Below are 19,279 nucleotides of genomic sequence, written 5' to 3'. Positions count from 1 at the left end.
AGGGTGGGAACAGAGAGCATACTTTTGGGCATGGAAAGCAATAAACCCATCTACCCCCTCCCCCTGACCATCACCCATCTGCAGCTTCCCTTTCCATCTCATTGCCGCTCACCCCCCCCCCCCCCCCCCCCGCCCATGATCTGAGATACCCTAGAGGTCAAAGGGGAGCGAACCCTCTTATTCCTATAAAGTTTAATAATTAAGGGTGAGGATGGAGGAAATCTGCCTTTGTGAACATAGCACCTTGAAAAGAGCTCTTGTCCATCTCGCTTTTACACAAACCAGCCTGTCATAAATCAATTGTAGAACGTCAGAGCCCATAGGCACCTTGGACATGGTCACCTGGACCTCGTCCAATGAGGAGGTTGCCCAGCCTTTCATGTCCTGTGTTGGGTCAAACGGCTCCTGTTAAGCCTGAGGGGCGGTGGCAACCCTTCCCCCCTCCCCCCCACCTCGTTCTTGCGGGGCTTTGGGGGCAGTTAGGGCGCGGCGGGGCGGGGGGATGTGCCTTGAGGCCCTGCACTGTTTCTGGCTTAGGTTTCCTGACCTGACCGGGCCCCAGCCCTCTTCCTGCCCAAATTCCCCCAACGACTCCTACCCAAAGGGTCCCGGGTTTCCTGTTGCATTAGGTGCTCTCGGCCCCCCTCCCCTCACAAAGGCAGGGCTTCGGGGTTCTCTAGCTCGGTAGGGTAGAATACCCAGGGTCTCCAGAAGAGATGAAGCCTTGGGAAGGGCTGATGGGCGTCAATCACTCTAACGGAGTGGGGCAGGGGAGTAGGAGTTAATCTGATCCCAATACCGCGCCCCGCCCCCCGGGGAGGACCCTCTGGGGAGCGGCCAGGATGCAGGGATTCTGGGATTCTGCTTCGGTGACCACTTGTCTCTGAAAGTCTTCCCGGCGAGATGAGAAGAACCTCTCAACCGGGAAGCTCCGGGCATCGAACCATGAATCTCTTCAGGGGAGTAGAACCCTCGTCTTCCTCCGCCGCGGCTCGGACCATGCCCCGCCTCCGGCCTGCCTTCTTCCAGTTCTGCCCAGCCCCTCGCCTATCACCTCCCCTTGGTCCCGCCTCCCGCCGGCCTCGCCGCTCCCACCTTCCCATGAGCCCGCTCTCACGTTAGTTTTACGACAGTGTGACTACTTTTCCATCAGTGTCGGGACTACTCTCTAGAGTCTAGATCAACTGTAGTGTGGCCAGTACGCCCGCCCCCCCCCTCGCTTTCCGGCAGTGCGGTCGGACTGTCCTCCCGCTTTCCGGCAGTGTGGCCGGATCGGCCCCCGCCCCCTAGTCCTAAAAATCACTTTCCGGCAGTGTGGCGGGGCCCCTCCGTCTGGTGTCCGCCTGGGCCGTGGGTTGAGGGGAGGTGGAAGGTTCGAGTCCCCCCGAGGGATGAGCCTGTTCGACCTTTTCCGGGGGTTTTTCGGATTCCCGGGACCTCAGAGGTGAGAGGGGGGCCCGGACGGGTAAAGGGGAGGTGGGGTGGGGCCTTCCGACTGGGGCTTCGGCCCCTGACAGCTTTCTTCACCTCCCCGACTATACTGTACACCCAAACTATCCCTACAGGTTGGGGAGTGGGTGGGGACGGGAGGGAGGGGGTGTCGGTGTATGTGGGGTATCAACACACCCCTTCCCTCTCCCCTAAAAGCACGGGGTTCACACACCCACAGACACCTGTCGTCCCCCTCGAGCTTGGGGTACACACACAGACACACTCTCCACTACCCCCCAGTCATGAGGTCTCCCGATGCGGGGGCTTGTCCAGCTAGGGCTGATGCAACCCTCCTGGGTGCAGTAGGCGAGGGATTAGGAGGAGGCCAAGGGGACGCACTGCGTTCCTCCTCGCCTTGACGTTCCCAGCCTCTCCCTCGGAGCTGCTGGCTTGGCTTAATTGCCGTTCAGTGTCGACACCTTTGTGGTTCTTTCTCTACCTCCCAGACCCAGGGATCCCTTCTTTGGAGGGATGACTAGAGAAGAGGATGATGAAGACGAGGAGGAAGAAGGAGGAGTAGGGGCTCCCTGGGGTGCCAGGTTCGGAGGCCCCAGGTCCCCCGAGGACTTCACTTTTGGCTTTAGTTTTGGCCCTGGAGATGAAATGCATTTCCACGATAACTTTGGCTTTGACGAACTGATTCGGGATTTCAACCGTATTTTCGGAGACATGGGGGCCTGGACCCTGCCCTCCCGCCCCCCTGGTGGGTGTGGCCCTCTCAACACTTTGATAACTGGCCTCCAGTGGGCAAGTACTCCAGCCAGGAGAAAGTTATGGGGCAAGAAGGAGAAGGATGTGAGGGGTCCACAAGAGCAATCACGTGGGGGAGGCAGAAGAAACCTAAGTCTTTTCCCCATCACAGCACTGATTTTCCATTCCCCTTTTGCAGAGCTCCCAGGCCCAGAGCCAGAGGCCCCACAGGAGAAGCGGAGGGAGGGGGAGACTATCCGGGATTCGATGCTCAAGTATCCAGATAGTCACCAGCCTAGGATTTTCAGTCGGGGCTTGGACAGTGATCTGGGGCACTCATCTCCCAAAGCTGTCCCAGATTGGGACTCCAAGAGGCCTTTGCATGGGGTGAGTCCCCTGCCCTTGAAGACACAGTAACCTTTGCCTATGGGAAGTCTTAGTGTAATGGAGTAACACACATACACACACCCCTTCTTCCACACATACACCCAGGATGAGATAGGGAAGTCTTAGTGTAATGGAGGAGAACACACACACACACCTCTCTACCTTCTTCCAGGACACCTGACAGAATTTTGAACATTAGTACATTAGTGTACTGTTGCATAGTACTGGGGTGCTATGGCGGCAGAGTAGGATTGGGAGGAGCAGAGCTTGGCAGGGTGGGGAACTGGTGAGCCCTGGAAGATAGCAGAGCAAGATCAGTGAGGGACCCCTAAAGTACAGAGACCTCAGAAATCTAGTGTATTTTTGGCAGATAAAGGCATGGGCCCAAAAAACTGAGACTTGTGATTTGTCCAAGGTTACATAAGTACTAAATAGCAGAGCCAGAATTCAAACCTAGGTCCTCTGATTTCAAAACTAGTGCCCTTGTCACAAAACCACAGTGAGCCCCAAGGTAGTAGAGTTCAGGAAGGTGGGGCAGAGCAGATGATGGTTGGGGAGGAGGTGGGTTATTTCTTTTCAGAAGGGGTGGTCCCTTTCAACATCTGTCCCTCCGTTTGCAGTTTGATGACATATGGCCAGTGACCCCTGATGCTAGAACCAGAGAGGACAAGGGTAAGTCTGAGGGAGGGGGGCGGGGCCATGAGGGGTCCCCCTTGCATTCAAGTTCACTTCTTGTCCCTGAGCATTTCTAGCTTGCTTCCTGAAAGTCTGATCCCCCCCCCCCCTTTTTTTTAACACCTCATTTCTTTCTCCCACCAGATCTTGATTCCCAGGTCTCAAAGGAGGGCCTGGGTCAAGTCCTACAGCCCCAGCCTAAATCATACTTCAGAAGCGTCTCTGTTACAAAGATAACTGGGCCAGATGGGGTAAGCTAGATGGGGTGGGTTCAGGGTTGGGGGATTATGAAGGGCTGGGGTCTATGGAAAATGTCATTTATTCTGATCCTGAATGAGAGGGGTGGCTGTTCCCACAGACGGTGGAGGAGCGGCGCACTGTCATAGATAGTGAGGGCCACAAAGAAACCACAGTAACCCGTCGAGAACCAGATGGCAGTTCTAGAGATGGTGAGTGGGGGAGGAGAAGCAATGATGAGACTATCCCTAAAAACTTTTGAAGGAGAAGCTGAGTTGATTGGTCTCTCTCTCTCCCCCTCTAATTCTTTTCCTTTTGCTATCCTTAGTTCTACCTTACACTGTTCTCCCCCTCGATCTCTCAAATGCATTCATCAAACATTTATTAAACATCTGTTGCATGCCAGGTACTATCATAGGCCCTGGGGAAGTAAAGACAAAAATCAAACCATTCTGCCCTTTAAGGGGGTTACATTCTAATGGGGGAAACCACATGTGTACACATAAGTAAATAAGAGCACCCAGAGGTACTGCATCAGAGAGAGAACTCAACCCAGCAAGGGGATCAGCCTATGCAAAGGTCTGTGACTGGGGGAAGAAAGGTGGTTTATAGGGAACAGCAAACAGGCCACTGGGCCTGGAATACAAGATCCTCTGACACACTGCTGGTTCACCCCTTCCTACCTGCACGTATCATTCTCCTCCAGATTCAGGCACCCCACGGCCTCCAGATTTGGGGGACAGTGCTTCCATCATGAATTCGTTCCTTGGACGATGGTTCCGGTCTTGGTAGCCCAAGTTGACTCCGTGGAGGACTCCATCCCTCCCCCCCTTGCTCCATTCATTGCCATCTGGGGTTCCTGACTTCACTAGCTGGCTCAGCTGCTCTTCCTGCCACAGTGAGGGTATTGGGGGAGTGGGGGTAGATGTGACAGGTAAAGGAAAAGGTACCCTCTGCTCTTCCCCCCTGCCCTTGCTGCCCCCAAATAAAATCTTTATTTATGTTATTGCCTCAGTCTTGTGGTGTGTCTAGCTCCCTCTAGGGCCTATCTTGGGCCTCTTGTTTCTCTTTAATCTGCCCCCAGGGGCAGCTAGGTGGAGCAGTAGATAGATCACTGGCCTTGGAGTCAAGGGCCTGAGTTCAGATCTCACCTCAGACACTAGCTGTGTAACCCTGGGCAAATCACTTAACCCCAATTGCCTTAAGCATCCAAGGCCATCTCCAGTCCTCTTGATATATATTTTGCCACTGGACCCAGATGGCTCTGAAGGAGAGAGTGAGGTTGGTGACCTTGCACAGACCTCCCTCACTTAAATCCAATTCAGTACAAGTCATGACATTGCCTCCATGTCATGGCCCTTTTCAAGAATAAAAGATAAACAACAACCTACCCCCACCTCAAAATGAATGAGAATCAAGTGTAAATATTCTTGTATTATACTTGAATCAAGTATGAATGTTCCTAGAAAGGAAACATTCCTCACTAGGAAATAAAGTTATGAGGATCAAAATTTTTAAAAATCACAACAGTCCTCTAACCCAGCACATTTAGTAAGAAGTAACATGTTAGCACATGATGGCTGTTTGGGAGGGCCTGCAGAGAAGGAGACCAGCAACTTCAAGAGAGGCGAGGGGAAGCTGTCTGTTCAGTCTTGGCTGTTTCAAATTTTCACATAGGCTCATAGACTTAGAGGGATCGATCTTAGTGGTCACTGGACTAAAATCTTCATTTTATCTAGTTTGATACTCTAAACTTGCACATACACATAGATCATGCAAAGGAGTCTCTGAAATCCTAAACCTCCATTTCATACCACCTGCAGTTTTTTAAAGTATATACCAAATTCTGTTAATTTCAAAACTGCCATTCTTGTCTGTTCTTCCTTGTGTGCATTTTTTTTTTTTTTGCATTATTAATGCTAACTTCTCTTCCTCCTCTCCCCTCTTTAATTAACGGGAAAAAAAGCCTTAAAACAAATAGGCATAGTCAAGCAAAATAAGTTCACACAGTGGCTAGGTCCAAAAATACTTAGCTGTTTCTGTACCTTGTATCCAACACTTTTCCTTCAGGAGATGGATAATATGTTTCATCTGTAAGTACTCTGGAGACATTGCATTGTTCAGTGTTCTTGGGTCTTTCATAGTTGTTTTTCTTTTTCTTTTAAAATTGTTTTATTTATATATTTTGTCATTTCCTGTCCACTCCAAGGCAAACAAAAACTTTCAGTATAGAAATCTTGCCACATACACATACTATAAATATACTATACTGACTGTATATGTACTATATATACTATACTGACTATACATAAGAACATATGTGTACATATACAAATATATATACACACACACACACACACACATATATATATATATATACACTTACACACATTTCTGCCATGAACGATAAGGTATGAATTTTGAACAGAATTGTTTTTCTTTACAACATTTCCTCATATAAATTGGTTTCCTAGTTCAGCTCACTTCACTCTGCATGGGTTCATACTACCCAGGATTTTCTGAATTGCCTCATTTCTTTCCAGGTTTTTCTGGGATCATCCTGTTTGTCATTTCCTATAGCACAAGACCATTCCACCACAATCATATAGCACAGCTTCTTCCATCATTCCTCAATTGATGGACATTCCCTTGATTCTCAACTCTTAGCCTCCACCAAGAGTTGCTATAAATATTTTTTGTACAATTTCCCACCCTTTCCTCATTTTCATGATTTACTATTGTTAACTGTTTCTCTTCCATCCTATTCCATTCCCCATGATATTTATTTGATTATCCATCTTCTTTCATCTTATCATTCTTCAAAAGGGATTTGCTTCTGTCTGTCCCCTCCCCCACTCTGCCCTTCCTTCTTTTGCCCCTCTCTCTTTATCCCCTTCCCCTCCTATTTTCCTGCAGGGTTAGAGAGAATACTCCACCCAATTGAGTGTGTACATTATTCCCTCCTTGAGCCAATTCTAATGAGATTGAGGTCTTTGAGCCAGTTCTGATGAGTGTTAGGCTCATTTACTGCTCAAATTAAATAGATTACTCCACCCAGTTGGGTGTATGTGTTAGTCCCTCCTTGAGGCAACTCTGATGAGTTTAAGGTCTTTGAGCCTTTTCTGATGAGTGTAAAATTCATCTACTGCCCTGTTTCCCATCTCTTCCCCTACTCCATAAGCCTTTTCCTGTTTCTTTCATATAGGATTTCACCTCTGCCCTTCCCCCTCCCCCAGTACATTCCCCTCACCCCTCAATTTAACCCTCAAGATGTCATCATGGGGCAGCTAGGTGACACAGTGGACAAAGCATCACCCCTGGACCCAGGGGGATCCCAGCCAAAACCCAGCCTCATACACAAGACAGTCACCCACTGTATGACCCCAGGTATGTCCCCCAACTCCAATTTTTTATGGTTCTCTAGGATCTTGTATTTGAAAGTCAAATTTGCCATTCAGTTCAGGTCTTTTCATCACAAATATCTGAAAGTCCTCTTTTTCATTAAAGTCCCATTTTTTCCTCTGAAAGATTAAGATGAGTTTTGCTGGGTAGGTGATTCTTGGTTGTAATCCCAATTCCTTTGACCTCTGGAATATCATATTCCATGCCTTCTGGTCCTTTAATGTAGAAGCTGCTAGATCTTGTGCTATACTGACTGGGGCTCCACAGTACTTGAATTCTTTCTTTTTGGCAGCTTGCAATATTTTCTCCTTGACCTGAGAGCTCTGGAATTTGGCTATAATATTCCTAGGAGCTTTCCTTTTGGGATCTCTTTCTGGAGGTGACCGGTGGATTCTTTCAATTTCTATTTTAGCTTCTTCTTCTAGAATTTCAGGGAAATTTTCCCTGAGAATGTCTTGGAAGATGGTGTCTAAGCTCTTTCCTTGATCATGGTTTTCACGTAGACCAATAATTTTCAGATTATCTCTCCTGGACCTATTTTCCAGGTCAGCAGTTTTTCCCAGAAGATATTTCACATTGCCCTCTATTTTTAAAATTCATTTGGATTTGCTTTATTGTGTCTTGGTTTCTCATAAAGTCACTGGCTTCCATTTGTTCAATCCTCATTCTTAGGCAATTATTTTAATCAGAGAGCTTTTCCATTTGGCTTTTCAAGCTGTTGACGTTTTTCTCATGTCTTTCCTGCATCATCCTCATTTCTCTTTCCATTTTTTCTTCTACCTCTCTAACTTTATCTTCAAAGTCCTTTTTGAGAGCCTCTATGGCCTGAGATAAACAAACTCAAATATTGATATTGAGTTAGATATAGGGGCCCTGATGTTGACATCTTCCTCTGAGGGTGCTCCTTGGTCTTCCTTGTTACTGAAGAAACATTCTATGGTCCTCACTTTTCTCTGTCTGCTCCTCATCTTGCCTTTCTTTTACTTGAGTTTTAGCTCCTTAAAGTGGGGCACTGTTTCCAGGCTGCAATATCCCAAGCTTAAGAAGTCCCAGGTGGTATGATTTAAGGAGGATCAGGTTCTTCACTTGCCTGGCCTGTTCCCTGGTCTGTAGATGACCCCAGGCCAACTTGCTAATCAACCAGCTTTTGTGTGTTGTGGTTCTTAGCTCCCATGAGCCTGTGCCCTTCCCCCACATAGGCCACTGCTACTCAAGCCTACCTCCTGGTTCTCAGCAGGGATGATAAATCCAAGTTCTGCCTCAGCACCAGCACATTCTTCTGTGAGTTTTGCTGCTCCAGGCATTTTCCTATGGCGTTATTTGGATGTTTTTTGGAGCGATTGTGTCATGAGTTTGAGAGCTCACCTCATTATTTCTTACAGTACAATAATATTCCCATAGATTCATATATCACCATCTGTTCATATGTTTGACATTTGTTCAAAAGGCGATTTAAGGTATCCTTTTAGATTCTGGTTCTTTGTTTCCCTCCCCTTTTTACTTTGCCTTTTAAGTTAGAAGTTTGTTTTTCTTCTAGCTATTTCCTCCCAGGTATTCTTTCTCTTAACCACTCTTCTGTCCCTACTATTTTCTTTATTGAGTTTGATGTATTTCTATACCAAACTGTATATTTATTATGTTTCAGCCTCCTTTTGTCCATTTTAAATAAAAATGAGATGAAACCCAGTTCTTCCTCCATGTCTGTATATTCTCCTGTACCCCAATCATGCAAAACAGGAAGTTCTACCCCTTCTTCCTTTTTACATTTGTTTTACACTTACTTCTTTCTTTAAGTCCTTAAAACAGAAGTAATCCACTCTGAAAACCTGTTTTTCTTATTTAACTCCCTGAAAAACCTTTGAAGACATTACATTTCTGCAGGGATACTATTCTATTAGAATGTTAGCATCACATCATGCTACAGCTTGTTCAAATAACTTTTCCTTTCTAAGTTTCTCTGGATTCTGTATTTCAAAGTTTCTGCTCAGCTTTTATTTTTATCAGAAATGCTTAAAAGTCCTATAATCCTTAAATAGTCCATTTTCCCCTCTGCAGGATTATGTTTAGCTTTGTGAAGTTAAATTATTCTTGGTTGTAAACCTACTTCTTTTCCTTTTTGGAATATTTATTCCAAGATCTACTCTTCTTTATCCAGGTTTCCAAGTCTTGAGTGATTGTATGTGGTCTCTTGGTCCTTGAATTACCTCTTTCTACATATTTTTGGTACTTTTTCTTTGACATGTGTATTTTTTATCTTGATTGTGACATTTTTTGGACTTTTTTGGTGTTTCTTTCAAGAGGTGGTTGGTGAATTTTGTCTTCACTTTGTCCACTGGTTCTAATGGATCTGAGAAATTTTCACTCATGTGAAGTATAGTGGTTAGCCTTTTTTTTTTTTCCTTAATTTTTGTGAGGCAATAAGGGTTAAGTGACTTGCCCAGGGTCACAGAGCTAGTAAGTGTAAAGTGTCTGTGGTCATATTTGAACTCAGGTCCTCCTGAATCTGGGGCCAGTGCTCTATCTCCTGCGCCACCTAGCTGCCCCCCTGTGGTTAGACTTTTAAAAAGATGATTTTTCAGCTGATCAATTATTCTTTTTTCTAAGAATTATTTTTACAAGCATTAATTTCCCACCCACTGCTCCTCCTCCACTTGAACAATTTAAGCTACCACCAAAAAACCCTTATAACAGATATACATAGTCTAGCAAAACAAACTTCCAGAGCCTATGTCCATGTGATTCTATATTTTAATTCCAATACTTTGGTTAGTGTTTCTTCTTCAGTCCTTTAAGTTCAACCATTTATTATTTTGACCTTGACCTTGACCATATTATCTTTCCTTCAACTGTTTTCCAGGTCAGTCATTTTTCATGTCAGATACCTTATGCTTTTAATATTTTGATTTTCTAATATTTCTGGCTGTCTCATAGAAGGACTGATTCCTGTTTGGCCTGTTTTAGTTTTCAGGGAGTTCATTTCTTGGGTAAAGTTTACCATTTTCTCTTCTATTTATTCTTTTTCCAATTTTTTCCTCCAGAGATTTCATTTTTTTCTTCATTGTTTCATTTCTTCTAAATATTCATGTAGTCCTTGTGGAAAATCTATTTTTTTCTTTTGAATCTCTGCTTATAATTGATACAGAATTGTTATTCTCCTTTGGGGGACTCTTCGAATTTGTAATAAATTTTTTTATACTGGTTAGTATTTTTTTTAATTTTTTTTATTTTAGTGAGGCAATTGGGGTTAAGTAACTTGCCCAGGGTCACACAGCTAGTAAGTGTTAAGTGTCTGAGGTCGGATTTGAACTCAGGTTCTCCTGAATCCAGGGCCGGTGCTCTATCCACTTCGCCACCTAGCTGCCCCATCCACTTCGCCACCTAGCTGCCCCGGTTAGTATTTTTAAAAATTTCCTCATCTACTATGCCAGGGCCAGGAACCATCCCTTGTTGCACTTTGGGCTAGGATGCTTGACCCTACTTGATCTTTCTCTGGGTTTCATTGATTCCTATGCTGACTTTGATTTCCCAGGGATAAGTATAACCCAGGATTAGATGCCTGCTTGGTTTTTGAAATTCAAAGCACTGGATCTTCAAGGCTTTCTCTGGCATCTCAGGACAAAGTGGTAGGGATGGATGTCAGAGCCTCATTCTGAGTTTTACTTTGCCTTGCTGGTTGCTGGCTCTGGGCTCTTGCTCTCTGGCCTTCATTCTGCTCTGCTCTTCTTCATTCTTGCTCTCCTAAGGCCTTCATTCTTGGATTTTATGACCACCCTGGGGTTTTCTCAGGGGAGCCCTCTTGCTTGCCTCTGTACACAGAGCCTTGAAGGCTGCTCATGTAGCCTTCTCTTCCCACTGGGAGGCTATCCTGTGCTGCCTCAGGTTTTGGTGGTGGTCCTATTGCCCTTGGGGCTTCTGGCAGACTTTTGCAGTTCTGGGATGGGGAGAAGTCATGGTAGTTTCTCACTGGATTTCTTTTTTTGGGGTTTTTTTTTTTTTTTTAGTGAGGCAATTGGGGTTAAGTGACTTGCCCAGGGTCACACAGCTAGTAAGTATTAAGTGTCTGAGGCCGGATTTGAACTCAGGTACTCCTGACTCCAGGGCCGGTGCTCTATCCACTGCGCCACCTAGCTGCCCCCATGGATTTCTTGATGATTATTCAGACTGGTGTAAAAGTTCAAGGCTTTACTAGAGTAGACATTTGGGAGCTGGATAGTCTGCCTCCCTTTTGGGCCTCCACCTTTTTCCTTTTACATAAAAGGTGCAAAGATGTAATGATTTGTCCAAGGTTATACTACAGGAGTAAATGACATAGCTAAGATTTGAACCCAAGTTCTCCAACTTCAAATCTGATTTATTGTTCACTGTACCATACTTCCTCTTATGTAAGATAATGTTAAAAATGGAGGAACAGGGGCAGCTAGGTGGCACAGTGGATAAAGCACTGGCCCTGGATTCAGAAGGACCTGAGTTCAAATCCAGCCTCAGACACTTGACACTAGCTGTGTGACCCTGGGCAAATCACTTAACCCTCATTGCCCCACCAAAAAAAAAATCTTTGTCGGGGGCAGCTAGGTGGTGCTGTGGATAAAGCACCAGCCCTGAATTCAGGAGTACCTGAGTTTAAATGCGGCCTCAGACACTTGGCTTAACTAGCTGTGTGACCCTGGGCAAGTCACTTAACCCTTATTGCCCTGCAAAAAAAAAACAAAAAAAAAACAACCGGAGGAACATACTGGGTAAAGGATTAGTAAAGAGATAAGCTTTAAGGGGGGAAATCAGATATAAGAGCCAGAAGAGAATAGAAACTATAAAAAGATCCCAATAACAATATTGCCCCAGTTCCCCATCTGTATCAGAACTACTCTGAACTCAATAAAGCTAGGATCCATTTTCCTTATCTCTCACTTGTTACTACATCTGAATCATTATGAATAGATTATGACTTCTTAAATTAAAAAAGTCAATGAGTGCTAGAAGACAGTCTCCCCATGAGTATATAGTTATCACCAGTATCATTCAGTGGTCATATAGAAATGGAAATTGGCCTTAGTTTGCTTATCTATTAAGTGGAAATAATGGCTACCCCTATCTCCTGCATAGGCACATGAGGATGTAATTGGCTAATTAACATGTGAAGAAAGTGCTTTGTCACTGGAAAGGACCAGATGATATAAGATCTTGTTATTTTGTTTTGTTTGGCAATGAGGGTTAAGTGACTTGCCCAAGGTCACACAGCTAGTAAGTGTCAAGGGTCTGAGGCTGGATTTGAACTCAGATCCTCCTGAATTCAAGGCCAGTGCTTCATCCACTGTGCCACCTAGGTGCCCTTGTAACAACTGAAATGACACCACCTGCTGGAGACTTATTGTAGGAAAGCTCCTCCATGAGGAGAAGGTGTCTGAGGGCAAGACACCCAGCTCTTTGGCATCAGGAAGTGATGTTTGCTTGTGGGAGGAAGAGGGGTTGAGGCTGGTGCTCTCGGGTTTTTTTTTTTTCCTCAGGACTCTGGTGGAGAAGGGAGCCAGAAATACACTCTTCCTTGAATAGATAGATGAATCTAGGTCTTTCTCTTTCTCTTCACCAAATTCTTATTCTCCTTAATAAATGCTTAAAAGTCTAACTCTTGCTAAAGCTTATAATTTATTGGTAACCACTCATTAGATATTTTAGACAGAATAGCTAGAATTTTAGACCCTTACACCCTCATGATCTTGTTATTTTTACCTAGGTGAGATGAGTTTGGAAGGTATGTGAGAACAAACTTTATTTCCAGGGGCAAGCATAAATAAAAACACAAAATGGTCCTTAGTCTTCTGCAGACACTCAAACTTCTGTGGAGACAGTGGTAGATTGAATGTATGAATGAATGAATGTGTTTGTTAAAATAGCATGTGGGGGCAGCTAGGTGGCACAGTGGATAGAGTACTGGCTCTGGATTCAGAAGGATCTGAGTTCAAATCTGACTTGGACACTTAACACTTACTAGCTGTGTGACCCTGGGCAAGTCACTTAACCCCAATTGCCTCACCCCCCCAAAAAAAAATAAATGAAAAATTTTAAAAAATAGCATATACAAGCATTGACAAGAGTAGAGGAGGGTGTTAAGAATGAGGCAATTTCTAGACTGTCTATAAACTTGAACTTGGAAGTTGGCCCTCTAAATGTGGGATCCTCCTCCTATGTGTGACCAATGAGTGGCTGTGCTGCTGAAGATGCTGAATCATAACCATCTTTACATTCTTGGTGTAACTGAAGCCAGAGGGAAAAAAGGAAGTTGCAACTAATTAGAAGACTGGTTTACAGGGGCTCCTTGGAAAGGAAAAAAGGGAAGAAAAAAAGGGTTGAAGGAGTTGGTCTTGTACCCAGAGACAACAAGAACTACTTGATGAAATTTAGCCATTTGGTATTATAGTGTTTATGAAAAGTGTTTGCAAAAAGACATCCATGAAAATAATTGCAACTTATGCACCAGCATTACTTGCAGAGGATGAAGAGCTAAAGACATTTGACAAAGAACTCACTGATACCCCAACAAATTAAATCAGTATACACCTTGATATCTGATAATGTCAGTATAAAATTGGGAATAGTTGAGGAATGCAATGGAAAGCCTGGGTCAGGAAGAAGGAATATGAGAAGCCATTCATGAATTCATGAATTTATATCATTAATAATCTCTTTGAGAAAAGAGTTGGTAAGCACTAGATATGGTGAGCTCATCACCAAAAATGAAGAGGATTACATTTTAGCAGACAGTGAAAGATTTATTATTGATATAGGAGTCCTAGTTTCATATACTTAGAGCTAGATAGGACTTTAGAGGCTGGCTAACTCCATACTCTGATTTTACAGATGAGGCCCAGAGAGATTATGTTAACTGTTTAGTGAGAGAGGTAGTAAGTAGTAAAATCAGGATTTGAACCCAAGTCTTCTGACTCAACATCCAACATTTTCCCCATTCTACTATGAAGTCATTACTGAATCAGTTAAGTATGTACAACCAGACCACCAACTTGTCCAAGCAAAGATCAGAATTAGTAAATAGCTAGATGGAATAATAAAAATAAGAAAAAGATACGGCATACACTTAGTCATGAATTATTTAAACAATTGATAATGAAAACTAGGTAATAGTTGAAATGACACTGACATCATTCATAATAAATTTATACAGAAATTCAACTGATATAAATTGGTTGTCATAACAAAGCATTTGTCAGGCAGCTAGGTAGCACAGGAGGACCTGAGTTCAAATTCAGCCTCAGACACTTGACCCTCTACTAGCTGTGTGACCTTGGGCAAGTCATTTAATCCCAATTGCCTCACTTAAAAAAAAAAGAAGAATAAGAATAAGAATTGGTTAATCAGCAAACACCTAACTCACTTGCCAAGGACAGAGGGTAGTCAAAAGCAAATACAAATTTAGAATATAATCTCATTTGCCAAAACTCATGACTGAACTGATGGATAACGATGAACAGCATTACCCGATAAAGCAGGAAAATAATATAGGATAAGCTTAAAGAAAGCTTAGCAAGATATTCAACTAAGCGAAGTTATCCTGTGTGCATTTAAGGATGAAAATGGAAGGAGCGCAGCAAACAAGAAAACTGGAAAAAATCTGCAGAGTGTTTTATAATAAAATTTTCTGTCAGGGACAGCAGAGCCCCCACACTTGGACTCTTAAAAAAAAAAAAGATATGATTCTCTCACATCCCCTTTTGTTAGCCAAACTTAAGTAGATGGACAAACATTCTGATCCTGGGATTTCCATCTCTCTCAAGCAATTTAGGATTCGAAGGTCCCAAAGCATTTAGAAAGGGTGAGTGGCCAATGAGAACCCGGTTTGGGGGAGCATGTGAAGTGGAGCAAAGCACCAATGTGGCTCAAAAGCTAGAGCACTGGGCCTGAAATCAGGAAGACCTGAGTTTAAATCCAACCTCAGACATTTACTAGCTCTGTGACCCTGAGCAAATTATTTAACCTCTAGCTGCCTCAATAATTTCCTCAATTGCAAAAAGAGAATAATAATAAAAGCCTCTCAGGATTGTTGTAAAGATTAAATGAGATAATATAAGTCAAGTGCTTAGCATAGTACTTGGCACAAAATAGGCACCTAAATGCTTTCAAAAACTCAACAGATGTGCTTTCAGAGGAAATAGAAATTGCAGTAAAAAACAAAAAACAGGAAAAGCAGTTGGATTGCACTGTGGAGAGAGCTGTGTTGAAGATGACAATTGTGAAGATGAACTCCTGAAGAGCAAGGACTATCTTTTCCCCTTCTTTGTATCCTCAGTGCTTAGCATAGTTTATAGCACACAGTAGGTGCTTAAATACTTGTTGACTGACTTATTATTTTGTTTTGTTTTGTTTTTTAGTGAGGCAATTGGGGTTAAGTGACTTGCCCAGGGTCACTGACTGACTTATTATTAAGGGATTAATTCAAAAAGTATCTAGAGAGAAAGACTAAAGGTCTGGGGAAAAAAAGATCTCATCTTAAAAAAAGGTAACTGAGAAAATGTCTATATATTTATATTTCTATCTGTTAAAAATCTTTAGGGGCGGCTAGGTGGTGCAGTGGATAAAGCACCGGCCCTGGATTCAGGAGTACCTGAGTTCAAATCCGGCCTCAGACACTTGACACTTACTAGCTGTGTGACCCTGGGCAAGTCACTTAACCCCCATTGCCCCGCAAAAACAAACAAACAAACAAACAAAAAAATCTTTATAAGACTCTTGTACACATACATCAAGGGCTATAAAAAAACCCAGACTATTTTTAGATTCAGAATTGGCACAGGTAACTTTAAGATGTCATCTTAATACACAAAACATGTAACAAACTAGTAAAAGGGTAGATTTTAAAGACGTTTTAAAAAGATATAGAGGGACAGCTAGGTGGCACAGTGGATAGAGCACTAGCCCTAGATTCGGGAGGACCTGAATTCAAATCCGAACTCAGACACTTGACACTTAACTAGCTGTGTGACCCTGGGCAAGTCACTTAACCCCCATTGCATGCAAAAAAAAAAAAAAAGATATAGAGATCCCTGCATCGATGCTAATAATCCATTAGAAGAATTATACACAAACATTTAAGTCTCCTTACATTTAAATGTTTTGCTTGCTGAAGTCCTACCTCATTATAGGCTGAATTCTTACATTAACCTCCTCCTTGCCCCCCACACTTGGGAAAACTGGGACACTGATCCACTGTTGGTGGAGTTGTGAAAAGATCCAACGATTCTGGAGAGCAATTTGGAACTATGCCTAAAGGGCTATAGAACTGTGCATACCCTTTGATCCAGCAATACCACTGCTAGTTTTATATCCCAAAGACATCCCCAAAAGAGTAAAAGACCATTTGTACAAAAATATTTATAGCAGCTCTTTTTGTGGTGGCTAAGAATTGGAAATCAAAGGATTGAAGATTGAAGATTGAAGAATGGCTAAACAAACTGTGGTTTATGATGGTGATGGAATATTATTGTGCTATAAGAAATGACAAGCAGAAAGGCCTGGAAAGGCATTGGATGAACTGATATATAATGAAGTGAGCAGAACCAAGAGAACGTTGTGTACAGTGATAGCAATAATATTGTTTGATGAAGAACTGTGAATGACTTAATCTCAACAATACAATGATCCAAGGCAATCCCAAAGGACTAATGAAGCATATTATCCACCTCCAAAGAAAGAACTGATATGGATTGAACATAGACTGAAGCATGCTATTTTTTACTTTCTTTCATTTTTTTCTTTTATTCATGTTTTCTTGTACAAAATGACTAAGATGGCAATGTTTTACATAATCGCACATGTATAACATATATCTGATTGATTACTACCTCAGGGAGGGGACAGGGGAGAGAGGGAAGGAGGGGTAAAATTTGGAACTCAAAACTTTAAATAAAGGAGTATTTACTGAGAAAAATAAAACAAAATAAAATAAAAACCATTAGGAAAAAACAAACAAACAACCCAAAGCTCTCTGCTTATTCATTATCTTCTGGAAGAGATATGAAATCATTCTTTAAACTCTTCTTATTCATACACATTATCCCCGCTTCTTTGTTTTTGTTTTTGTTTTTTTTTATTTTAAGTGAGGCAATTGGGGTTAAGTGACTTGCCCAGGGTCACACAGCTAGTAAGTGTTAAGTGTCTGAGGCCGGATTTGAACTCAGGTACTCCTGACTCCAGGGCCGGTGCTCTATCCACTGCGCCACCTAGCTGCCCCCCGCTTCTTTTATAATCCTTTTCTTTTCCTTTTAAACAGTTCTGTTCCTGTCTTTATCAACTGCCTTGTATCCATCTATTAATGATCGAACAACAAATTGGATATGCTCCTCTACTAATGACTTAATTATGGCATGTCATAAGTACTCCTCATAATATACTCCAGTAGCCTCACTTCTTTTTTATAATGGTAACTAGATTCCTTCATTTTCAAGTTTTCACATTACTATTCTTCTTAGGTCTCTTTCTATCATTCATTCATGAGTTCTGACTGTGTATTTTGGTGATTTGGTGTACTTGTTACATCTGCTCTTGCAAATTTTATTTAATGGCTTCTCTGATTTCTTTTTTTCTTTATTTCTTTCTTTTTTGGGCTTCTCTGATTTTAAAAAGTCATTCATTTTCCTGTCTGTTTAAGGGTTTTTAGTAATTTCATGTGTCATTACATTTAACAACTTTCTCCAGGCTCAGATGGCCTCCCCTAAAGGGGAAAAGAGGAAGGCATACTCTCTGCTTCCCAAAATAAATATATATATATATATATATATATATATATATATATATATATATATATATATATATATATATATATTTTTTTTTTTTTTTTTTTTTTGCAGGGCAATGAGGGTTAAGTGACTTGCCCAGGGGGTCAGCTAGGTGGTGCAGTGGATAGAGCACTGGCCCTGGATTCAGGAAGACCTGAGTTCAAATCCGGCCTCAGACACCTGACACTTAACTAGCTGTGTGACCCTGGGCAAGTCACTCATTGCCCCGCAAAAAAAAAAAAAAGTGACTTGCCCAGGGTCACACAGCTAGTTAAGTGTCAGGTGTCTGAGGCCGGATTTGAACTCAGGGAGTCCTGAATCCAGGGCCGGTGCTTTATCCACTGCGCCACCTAGCTGCCCCCTAAAATATTTTTGACCATCGAATCCCAGGTCCTAAATGTAGCCAGGCATGACAGGCAATGAATGGACAGAGGAAGAGCAGACAGGGGTGTTCAAAAACTCCTGTGTAGACAGAGGCTTCTGAATGAATGTATTGCTGTGATCTACAGAGAAGGCTGGAAAAGGTAGCAAGGAGATGCCATGTCAGCTCCCAGCAGCCTTAAAGCTGGTGTCTCTTTGGACCTTAAAATTGTTCCTATGCAGTTTATTTCATTTTTGTTTAATCAAATAAATGTGAGTTGGTATTTTGGGGGGCAGGGCAATGAGGGTTAAGTGACTTACCCGGGGTCACACAGCTAGTAAGTGTCAAGTGTCCGAGGCTAGATTTGAACTCCCATCCTCCTGAATCTAGGGTCAGTGTTTTATCCACTGTGCTACCTAGCTGCTCCCAAATGTGAAGGTTTAAAAAAAAAACAAACAGGGGCAGCTAGGTGGCACAGTGGATAGAGCACCGGCCCTGGAGTCAGGAATACCTGAGTTCAAATCCGGCCTCAGACACTTAACACTTACTAGCTGTGTGACCCTGGGCAAGTCACTTAACCCCAATTGCCTCACTAAAAAAAAAAAAAAATTAAAAAAAAAAAACAACAAACCAATTTTCTGAATTCTCCTGTAATCCAGATTACTAATAAATATAAACATAAACATTTAGTCCCAGAATCCTACCTTTTTTTTTCGGTGAGGCAATTGGGGTTAAGTGACTTGCCCAGGGTCACACAGCTAGTTAAGTGTTAAGTGTCTAAGGCCGGATTTGAACGCAGGTACTCCTGACTCCAGGGCCGGTGTTCTATCCACTGTGCCACCTAGCTGCCCCCTAGATGAAGTTTTAAGAGCTGAAAACAGGATCTGACAAAAGCAATTAGCTAGTAACATTGGGGTTTTTTACATGTTTCTTTCTCTCCATTTCACAGGGTACCTTTCAACAGATGTGGATTTCCAAACAAGAATATGAAGAAGGAGGAAAACAATGAGTAGAAAGGAAATGGTCTTAAAAGCAGTTCTGAAAATAAAACAAAACAAAAAAGATGGCCTTCCCTCCGATCCCTTTTGTTTCATATCTTTAGTATTATCAGGAACAAAAATTCTCTTCTAGAATATTTATACATTTTTGCATACTTCAATTTCCATTTAACAAATGTTAAAGCCTTTAACTGGTCATATAACCTAAAATGAGTTTGCCTTCCTTGTAAAGAACTAATTCCTATAAGCCTCTTATA

The 19,279-nt window shown here is 42.7% G+C and overlaps 1 protein-coding gene across 2 annotated transcripts; it reads left to right on the top strand.

Annotated features, from left to right (window-relative positions):
- The first annotated feature begins 1,287 nt into the window (after positions 1–1,287).
- HAX1 (HCLS1 associated protein X-1) lies at positions 1,288–19,278 on the top strand. 2 transcript variants are annotated; one of them, XM_043964818.1, is made up of 7 exons: positions 1,288–1,444; positions 1,938–2,194; positions 2,381–2,568; positions 3,189–3,240; positions 3,388–3,494; positions 3,602–3,692; positions 18,974–19,278. In XM_043964818.1, exons 1-7 carry the CDS (start codon positions 1,392–1,394, stop codon positions 19,012–19,014), a joined length of 789 nt encoding a protein of 262 aa, XP_043820753.1. In that variant the 5' UTR covers positions 1,288–1,391; the 3' UTR covers positions 19,015–19,278. The 2 variants fall into 2 exon arrangements, with proteins under 2 accessions (XP_043820753.1, XP_043820752.1); XM_043964817.1 differs by lacking the exon at positions 18,974–19,278 and adding an exon at positions 4,187–4,487.
- Position 19,279: the final 1 nt, after the last annotated feature.

The sequence above is a fragment of the Dromiciops gliroides genome, chromosome 4 (genome assembly GCF_019393635.1).
Source record: "Dromiciops gliroides isolate mDroGli1 chromosome 4, mDroGli1.pri, whole genome shotgun sequence".
NCBI lineage: Eukaryota > Metazoa > Chordata > Mammalia > Microbiotheria > Microbiotheriidae > Dromiciops > Dromiciops gliroides.
Note: the sequence above shows the minus strand (reverse complement) of the source record. Positions and strands in the feature narration are given on the sequence as shown.

Coding starts and splice junctions, on each gene's coding strand:
- HAX1 (XM_043964817.1), top strand. CDS start 1,392: ATGAGCCTGTTCGACCTTTTCCGGGGGTTTTTCGGATTCCCGGGACCT. Junction 2,569..3,188: donor CCAAGAGGCCTTTGCATGGG/GTGAGTCCCCTG, acceptor CTCCGTTTGCAG/TTTGATGACATATGGCCAGT. Junction 3,693..4,186: donor AGATGGCAGTTCTAGAGATG/GTGAGTGGGGGA, acceptor ATTCTCCTCCAG/ATTCAGGCACCCCACGGCCT.